At 42.4% G+C, this 9,621-nt stretch overlaps 1 protein-coding gene across 1 annotated transcript; it reads left to right on the forward strand.

Annotated features, from left to right (window-relative positions):
- Nucleotides 1-114: 114 nt before the first annotated feature.
- Nucleotides 115-9,620, forward strand: CSUI_010199 (uncharacterized protein; the record flags this gene model as incomplete). Its single annotated transcript, XM_068070304.1, has 7 exons — nt 115-170; nt 1,363-2,254; nt 3,057-4,067; nt 4,959-5,042; nt 5,940-7,085; nt 7,683-8,193; nt 9,071-9,620. Coding segments are annotated over 6 exons (3,321 nt in total), but the record flags the coding sequence as incomplete, so codon positions are not given.
- Between the last annotated feature and the right edge of the window lies 1 nt (nt 9,621).

The raw sequence follows: 9,621 nt of genomic DNA on the forward strand, positions 1-9,621 counted from the left end.
ATCGATCTACCTATCTTTACTCTTCTTGTTCCACAACAGAGAGAAGGGCGAGAAGGAAGAAATAAACCAAGAGAACAGGAGTCTTCTTCTTTTTCTTTTTCTTCTGAAAGACCTCGACCAGATTCCTTAAGACCTCTTCATGGTGACGAAGAAAGACGAGTCTCGCCAAGGCAAGTCTTCTTTCTTTTTCATTCTTCTCTGCCTTCTTCTTCTTGTTCTTCTAAAACTGTCGATCTGTTTGCTTGGAGGTGTCTCTCTTTCGATTCTAAAGATGCTCTTCTTTTTCTCTTCCTCTTGTTTGGTCCCTACGTCATTCTCTCTCTGTGAGTGCTTTGTCACCTCAGCATCTTGACGTGAGTAAAAGAGAAGAAGAAAGAGAGAGAGAGAGACGGTAGGAGAAGAAGAAAGAGAGAGAAAGAGAGACGGTAGGAGAAGAAGAAAGAGAAAGAAGAAAGAGAGACAGTAGGAGGAGAAGAAAGAGAGAGAGACGGTAGGAGGAGAAGAAAGAGAGAAAGGAAAGTGTCTTTTGATATGAATGAAGCAGAGCAATCACGCCCATGACAATCCCTCCGACTGGAGAGGTGTATGTGTACATACACCCCGGGAGAGGAGGTGTCTCGAGATACGTGAAGATCTTGATATCGAGATAATGATTTCTCTCATGCATGTTCTTCTTTTCTAGGAAATGCGTCCGTTTCTCACTGTGAAGAAGACGAGGGGGAACAAGAGTTCTTGTGAATTTCCTTCAGTCTGGTAGATGGCGGTATGAAGAGACGGAGCAAAGCAAGAGTGACCTTGTGTGGTTTATAAGCATCATACACGTCTACATACTTACATCATACCTACATTCACATACATACACACATATTCCTACGCACATACATACGTATTCATACGTTCGTATCCATACATACATAGTCATTCATACATATTCAGACATATACATACATATTCATACATATACATACATCTTGTACTTACATACATATTCATAGATCAAAAATTCTACATATGTCTACATTTGTATCTATTCATACACATCTGTACATAGATAGGGAGGAGGTGCACACACCTTCTCCGTTTGCTTCTTTTCTTGTGCATGCGTTGATTCCCCCGATTTGTTTCTCAAAAGCAGAAACTCGCCCTTGTATGGAAAACTTGGCGATAGAGAGAGTGAAGGTGTATATACACCCGAACTTCCCAGAAACGGTTGACATACTAGTGTATGTCCCCCTCAAGAGGTGCTCGTCATTCTGTCTCTCTTTCTCTCATAGATACCACCATCCTCTCTTCCTCTCTCTTCCTGTCTATATCTTTCATAACCTCTCTCTTCTTCTTTTTCTTCACTGTTTCTGTCCTCAGTATTCCTTCGTCTTCTTCTTCTTCTGTCTCCTCTTGTTTCTTTCCTCATGACTGGAGACCTGGAGAGGGCTCTACAGTTCTTGTCTATGTGTCTCTTTCTCTTCTTCTTCTTCCTCGCCCTCTTTCTTCTCCTAACCTTCCTTCCGACCACAACTCTAAGAGGGAGACCTCTCTCTCTTCTCTCTCTTCTCCGCCCTTCTCCTCTTCTCTACACCCTCAACCTCCCGTTGCGATCCCTTTGATCTTTACTACGACCTCCCCTTCACGAGAAGCTGAAGAAGAAGAAAGACGTCTCTCGAAAAACCTCCCTCTAGACGTCGCAAAAGAAGAGGAAGAGGGGGATGGGGGAGCGTGGATCGTGTTTACTTTAGGAGAATGGGAAGTTCCCCTATGGCTCGAGGAGATTGTCAAGAAGCTGAAAGGAGGAGAAGTTGGGAAGGCTGAGATGTCTCTCTCGACGTTTAGGCAAGCTGTATATACACTCGATTCTCAACCAAGCAGTGGCCCTTCACTCCCAGCGTTGAAGGTGACGCTTCCTTCTTCCTTTTCTTTCTCTTTCAAGAAAAGAAGAGATGAAGAGAGAGAAAGGAAAAGGAGGGAAGAAGAGAAAGATGAGGTGCTTTCTTTTTCTAACAGAGAAACGAGAAAGAGGGAGAGTGACAGGACGAAAGATCAAGATGAAGAGAAAGGACGAGAACAAGTGCTGAGGAAGCGTGATCGTGAAGAAAAAGAAGATGCAAATGAAGAAAAGAACCAACAAGAGAAAGGAAAGATACTTCCAAGAGATACATTCTCTCATACCAAATCACCCGCTGAGAAACAAGCGGAAGGAGAGACACCCCAGACATCGAAAGAACAGACACGCGGAGATGTCTCTTTTCTAGCTAACTGGGTGAGCTCTTCTTGTAAGACTTCTTCTTCTTTCTAAAACATCTTCTTTTCCTCTCTAACTTCTCCTCTTTTCTTTTCTTCATCTTTCATGTCTTCTCCTTGTTCTCCGGTCTTGTCAGTTGCAAGAGAGGAGACCAAGAAAGTCTTGCTTTTGCCTATCTCTCTCCCCCTCTGCTGAGTAGAGGAAGGAGGTGCGAAATCTGATCAGATTTTCTTCATCTCCTCGTAGACCACCACGGCTGACGTCCTTCTCTCATCTAGCAAAGAGGACTCGACGTCTTCTACACAACTCCTTCAGACCTGCGTCCTCTTTAGGATCCACATACACTTCCTTGCCTACCTACAGGCACAGATATACATGTATACATATATGTTCATACATGTATATATGTATATATATATATATATATACACATTTGTATATGTACACATTTTGCATATGTATGTGCTTGACTGGTAGTGAAGTGGCCCGTGTGTGTGGTCTATCGCATGCAACGACTGAGGCGCATACATACAGAAAAATAGAGATACTAGACATACCCTCTCACCCTACATCACACCTCTACACACGTACAAGCATACCTATCTATCTTTAGTCTATCTACTTTGATCTATCTATCTTTAATTTATCTTTAATCTCTCTTCATGTATCTACCTATCTGTAGCAGTACACCTTTCTATTGATAGGGAGAGATGTTTTGCCGTATCGCAGAAGGAACGAGAGAGTCTTGAAGAAGATGGGTTGACGGAGATCATCTTTTTCTTCTTGTCTTGGCTCTTTGTGTTTCTTCTGTCTTTCCTAGAGTGACGGCCTGTTCCTTCTGTCGATTCATCGAGCATCGACGTTTGAACAGAAGAGAAGAAGAGAGGGACAGCAGAAAGAGAAGATGCGCCATGCACAAGAAAAGCCACACACAGTCGATAAAGAAGAAGGCTTCTCGTCGTCATCTCCATTCTCCTCTCCTTCTTCATCTTCTTCTTTTATCTATAAGAATAATCTGTACGGCGAAGATCTCTTGCGTAGGAAGATCGAGAGCGGAGAGCTGAAGGCAGTGTTTGAGGTCATTCAAAGAGGAAGACGAAGAAGGCAGGGTGTCTTTACGAATCAAGAGGGAGATAAAGCAAAGAAGAGAAAGGAAGAAGAGACACCTCTCTCTCTCGATCATGGCAACAATAGCAATAGGAACGTCTCTGTCTCTCCCTCTTCCCCCGTCTTACACTCTTCCTCTTCATCCACTTCTTCTTCATCTTCATCTGTTGCACGTCTCTCTTCTTCTTCGTCTTCTTTCGAGCATCTTAGAGAGAGAGAAGGTCCAGACAGTGTGGGAGATTTCGATTCGAAGAAGACTTCTCAAGCAAAGGGCGGAGATTGTGAAGGCGAAGAAGCCGGTATCGAGTTAGATCCATCAGGGCTTTCTTCGATGGATGGAGATGAAGAAGATGGGAGAATCCATGCTAACTCACCGTTCATCTCGATTGTCAAGCAAGTCAAGTGGCCAGGTGGAGAAGAAGAAGGAGGAATAGATCTTCATGAACTCTTGGAAAGCTTCTCTTCTCTCTCCACTCCTGAAGAAAAAGCATCTCCTTCTACGGCTCTATCTATCCACAGTCAGCCTGTCTCTTCTTCATCTTCTGCGACGGAGACTGAAGACAGGCCAGGGGGTGAGAAGGGACGATCTGGTAGGCCTTTCTCTTCAGAGAAGGATGGTCACGCCGGCGCTTGTCTCTGTAAAGAAGAGGAAGAAGAAGAAAGGACAGAAGGAGAGAGAATAAGAGTTGTGGCGACTGTCTGGCTTGCTGGAGTGATTGATCAGGTAGGAAAAAGACGATCTTTCTCTATCTCCAAAGAAATCCGCTAGAATGAGCGCAGACGTTTCACGTGTCTTTCGAAGCCTAGGAGGGGCAGGACACCTCTATGTGTTACACTCGGAGTGATCTCTATCTATCTTCACTCTATCTATCCATTTACCTTTATCTCTCTCTCTATCTATCTATCTGTCTATCTTGTATCTATCTATCTATCCCTAATCTGTCTTCAATCTATCTCTCTATCTATCCCTAATCTATCTTCAATCTATCTCTCGATCTATCTATGTGTCTATCAATCAGTACTAGGTACATCTTGACTATACGTGCACTGTATGTGTAGAGTCGAACTAAAGCAATTCCCCTCATCTTCATCGCAGTTGGAGTAGTAGTTCCCTAGATTTCTATCTTCTATCTCTTGACACTACCCACCCCCTCTTTCTTCGCATATAAGACTGTGGACAGCAGCCTCCACAACTCGCCACTTACTACTCTCGACTTCAAGCTCTTAAATCATCTCTTTCTTTCGCTCTATTTCTGTAAGGCTTCCTCTTTCTCTCTCTACACATGCCCTCTCTCCTTAGAAAGAGAAGAAAAGAAAGAAAGGAAGAAAGGAAAAAGGAGAGAAGAGATTCTTCTTTGATCTTGGCACATGATGGCTCGACCCCTAGCAGGTGTGTCGATGAATAGGTGAGGGTTGTCTAATTTTATCCTCCATCTTCTCACTCCTCTTCTTCTTCTTTTCTCTTCTTGGTCTCGCCATTCTCTTTTCGTGAAAATCTTCTCCTTCTCTAGGGCCTGCATGCGCAGGCAATTTTTCTCTATTACTCTAGTCGTGATGCAAGTTTCTCTTCTCTCACTTCTTCTTTTCATCCTCTTCTTCTTTTCTGTGAGGACAGCGTAAAGAGCATTGGGCTATGACAGATCAGGAGAAAAGAGCCTACATACATCAACAGAAACAGACAGGAAATGCTCTCTTCAAGGTACACAACAGAAAGAAAAGACACCCCTCCTCTCTCCACCTCTCCCTATGATGACACAAACCTACTTCTCCCTACACACATGGTGTTTGCTCTATACCCGGTTCACTCTATCTATCTATCTTTAATCTATCTATCTTTAATCTATTTCTATAGTGTATCTTCTCAACAGGGTGAGGGCTTTCCTGTCATTGAGAATTGATTGATGTCTCCTTGCTTGCGGCAGTCTTTATGTATGGATATTATCCTTGGACAGATAAACGTCTCGATGTATGTACAGACAACTGAAGAAAGCTGCAGTGTACAAGCCCTCTATCTCTCCTCTCACGAGAGTGTGTATTCATATGCATATTCGTACATCTTCATACATACATCTTCATACATATATATTCATATATGCATCTACACACATACATATTCGTACATGTTGATACATGATACGTATACATACGCATGCATATTCATACATACACATAGGTACGTCTTCATTCGTGTGTCTCTACTTATGTAGGGGTGCACGTCCTACGAGTTTGTCAGGATCGAAGACTTCCTCTTCTTTCTCCACTTGATAGATGAGACCTTTATCGATCAGTATAGATCCGCTGTATGTACACCTCGAGATCTCTGTTGACACAAGGAGAGATCTGTCTATACAAATAGATATTACGTATCTGAACTGCTGCTGTTTCCTTCTCGAGTGTCTATACAGCTCATTCAGCTCTTGGGTCTTTTTCTCTCTCAGTTCTGTTTTAATAGGTTTTTCTATTTCTTCTTGTTCCTTGTGTTCCTTTCATGCATCTGATCGAGACATGATAAGTCTCTCTCTGTCTCTCTCCTTTCTAGTCCTTTCAGACTCGCCGTCTCAAGAGTTCCGTTGTTGCTTTATCCTTGTGCTTTTAGAAAGGTTGGCTAGCTGCAGCTTCACGTCGATACTCCGCAGCTTTCGATGTGTGTCGATTTCTTCCTGTCTACATGGAAGCTATGGAGAAGAAGAAGAAGATGAACCCTCAGATTCTTCATCCGAATATAAGCCGGACAGGTTCGGCAACACAACAGAAACAGAACTCTCTATTTCCTTCAACCGGTCGTCGTGTCGATCGGAGTCAAGAGAAGAGAGAAGAAGAAGAAGAAAAAGAAAAAGAAAAAGAAAAAGAGAAAGAGAAAGAAGATAAAAACGTATCGGTTGAGCACAGGATGCCTCCTACACCCAGTCTATCTCAATCAGATCAAGATAAACCAACAGAATGTCCTTCACAAGACATAAACCAGTCTTCTTCTTCTACTTCTTCTTCTACTTCTTCTTCTTCTTTTTGTCCGGGAAAGTATCAAGATCGAAGGTTGACTCCTAGTAGTGGAGTTGGATCGAAGCGTGTAGAGACAACATGCCCTGGAGAAGAAGAAGAAGATGAAGAGGGAGAAGGAGATGAGATAGGATTGATTGAGTTATCGAAGACCGCATGCAATCTCTTGAATAACGTAGCTCTATGCTGTCTGAAACAAAGCCAATGGAGACAGGCACTTCAACACGCCGAGACTTCTCTTCTTCTCATAGACATAGGAGAGCAGAAAGAAAGAGAAGAAGAAGCAGATAGAGAAGAAGAAGAAGAAAGAGAAAGAGAAGAAGAAAAGATCGAGGAACGGCCCGAGGAGCAATTGACAAAGGCGAGGATGGATAGACGAATGAAAGAGAAAGAAGAAGAAAAGGAAGAAGAGAAAGAGAAAGATGAAGGGAAGAGGAGTCAAGAAGATATCAGTCAAGAGAGGAGTTTGAGTTTGTATGGTAGTAAGAATGCCGATCCAAAAATAGAGAGAAGAGAAGAATCAAATCTCAAGGTGACGAACCACCACTACGGCAAGAAGAAGAAGAATAGCATAAAGAAGAAGAAGAATTCTCATTCTTCTGATTTGCGCCAGAGCTATGAAGATTTGAAGTGTGTTGCTCTCTATAGAAAAGCTCGAGCGCTGGAGATGGGAGGAGATATTCAGAGAGCCATTGGCGCATGCAAAGAGGCTCTGAAGATACACCCTGGAGATAGTCATCTACGTGTAAGTTGATACGAACAACATGAAGGAGAAAGAATGATACAGACAGAGACAGGAGACCGAGAGATACGCGAGGAGACAGACACGTATGTATAGAGGAGATAGAAAATACATACAGCCAGAAAGATAGAGAAATAGATCGATTTCTAGAGATAGATGCACATGAATAGAAAGATGAAGAGAGAAGGCTTTATAGAGGGGAGACGGAAAAGTCTTCATTGCATGCATAGAAGAATTCTGGCGTTTTACATAGAGAGAAAGTTTTGGTTTCTTGAAATTTGTCGGCAGATTTCAGTCGCTTTTACTTTGTTCTTTTTCTCTAGATCGATGGATATCTATCTTTATCAGACGGCATTCTCTCTATTTCTCTCGATACATTCATCCGCCCGAGTTCTACAGGGAGAAAGGCGAAAGGAAGAAAAGAAGAGAGAGAAAGAAAGAAAGAGAAAGGTATCTCATGGTAGTGTATCTGTTTGGGTTGGATGACTTTCTGATATCTCTCTCTCTTTTCTTCTTTTTTCTTCTTTCGCCTCGTCTTTCCAGGTGTCATTCTTCTTTTCTTTCTTCTAATTTCTTTCTTTTCTCTTTTTTCCTGTGTAGGTGTTGTCGAAGTCTTTGTATCGACAGAGAGCTCGAGAAATCGAGAGCGAGAATAGCGTCTTCCGAGGCATGTTCAATAGACACTCTCCTCCTCCTCCTCGTCCTGCTGGTGCTGCTTCTTCTTCGATGTAGAAGGAAGCGAAGGTGCAAAGGAAAAGAAAGAAGAAAAGAAGGGAAGAGAAAAAGAACAAAGAAGAAGAAGAAGAAAGAGAGAGAAGAAGAAAGAAAAGTGAAGAGCTATTCAGTCTCTCTCTCTCTCTTCTTTCTTTCTATCTTGATTCCTTACATGCATGCACATTCATACATACATAGATGCAAGAAGGAGAAGGTGGGGTTCTTCCTTTACCGCCTCTCTTCTTCTTCTTCTTAGTTCTCTCATGAAGAGGAGCTCTTCTCTCTCTCTCAGTCGACAGAAAGAAAGAGGAACCATTCTTCTTCTTCTTCGGACAGAGGGAGAGGAGGTTCTTTCTTATTTCTCGAGTTTAATAAAGGACACATCGAGAGAGAGAGAGTGAGAGAGATCGATACCATTATGTTTCTCTTCTCTTCTCTCTCTTCCCTTTCAGATAGGCAAACCACGTGTTCTATGCAAGGAGGAGCAGATACATACATACATGCATCTCCATAGGCATCCTACAGTCAAACATACGAAGGCGCTAGATCTCTCTCTCTCTCACACACTCTCTATATAAAGATTGGTCTCTTCATATCTTCTCGCTCTGTCTCTCTCTCTCTCGCTATATAAATGTGTATATATATGAATGTACACCTCGATCGCATCTGCTAGTATCCCTATAGAACATACGTGTGTATATCCATCTCTAGATGTATGTATAGCGAGACAGAGAGAGAGACGGGAGTGACGAGGACAGTCCCTTCTTTCTCTTTTCCCTTCTTTGTGGGATGAGAATCGGTCATAAAAGAGTTTCTGTCCGATTCTTCTCCGAGTCTTCTATCCGTCTTGTTCTTTTATCTCTCTTTCTCTCTTCTTATTTCTCTTTGTCTCTCTTCTTTTCTTGTCAAGTGAAACGTTCGTAATGAGAGACAGAGAGAGGAAAAGAATCTCCTCTCTTTCTTTCTTTCTCACGCAAGAAAAGTTAGTTGACTTCAAACAGACAGATCTAACGACAGAGTGCATGCAGTCATTCGCTCCTTCGATCACCCACATGATTGGCTAGCTCTCTTTAGGGGCTACCTTCTATGAATGGATCTACGTGTAGCTCTTGCTATCTACCTGTGTATTAGTGCGTCTCGCCATGACCGTAGGTCGCTATCCATCTTACATATTCTTCTACTTACTGCGGCTCTCATCCATCGATCCACAGCTGCGTGTAATCCTCACTCTCTTTCTCTTTCTTTTTCTTTCTCTCTCTATTACTTTCTTTCAGGCATGGTGTCTCAATCGCCCTGCCTAGGTTCATCTCTCTGTTGCTGTCTGTATCTCTCTATGTCGATGTATTTCTCTATTCCTAGCCACCTACTTGTCTTTGTCTACTTTATCGATCGGTGTATCCATCGATCTCTAAAACCAATTCATAGCTAGCTAGCTAGCTATCATAGAACCCTCTCTTTTCTTCTTCTTTTTGTTCATTCCTTCGAGAGAAACTATCGTCGGCTCACAGCTCACAACTGTGTGACTTCTCTCACATGCCTTCTCTACGTGGTCTTCGCTTTCTTTTTCATCTCTTTCTTTCTTTTTCATCTCTTTCTTTCTTTTTCATCTCTTTCTTTCTTATCTCTTTCGTTGCCCCGTCTTTCTGATTCAAAAGGGAGAAGAAAAAGAAAAGGGCGCTGTCCAAGCAAGAAGAAGAAAAGCTTCTATCCAGAACAGAAATGATACATGAAAAGAGCACGGATAGATATATAGATTAAAGATAGGTATAGATGCATTGAAGATAGATAGGTTGAAGATAGATCTATATCCATCTTCAATCTATCT

The sequence above is a fragment of the Cystoisospora suis genome (genome assembly GCF_002600585.1).
Source record: "Cystoisospora suis strain Wien I chromosome Unknown contig_6887, whole genome shotgun sequence".
NCBI classification, from domain to species: Eukaryota; Apicomplexa; class Conoidasida; order Eucoccidiorida; family Sarcocystidae; genus Cystoisospora; species Cystoisospora suis.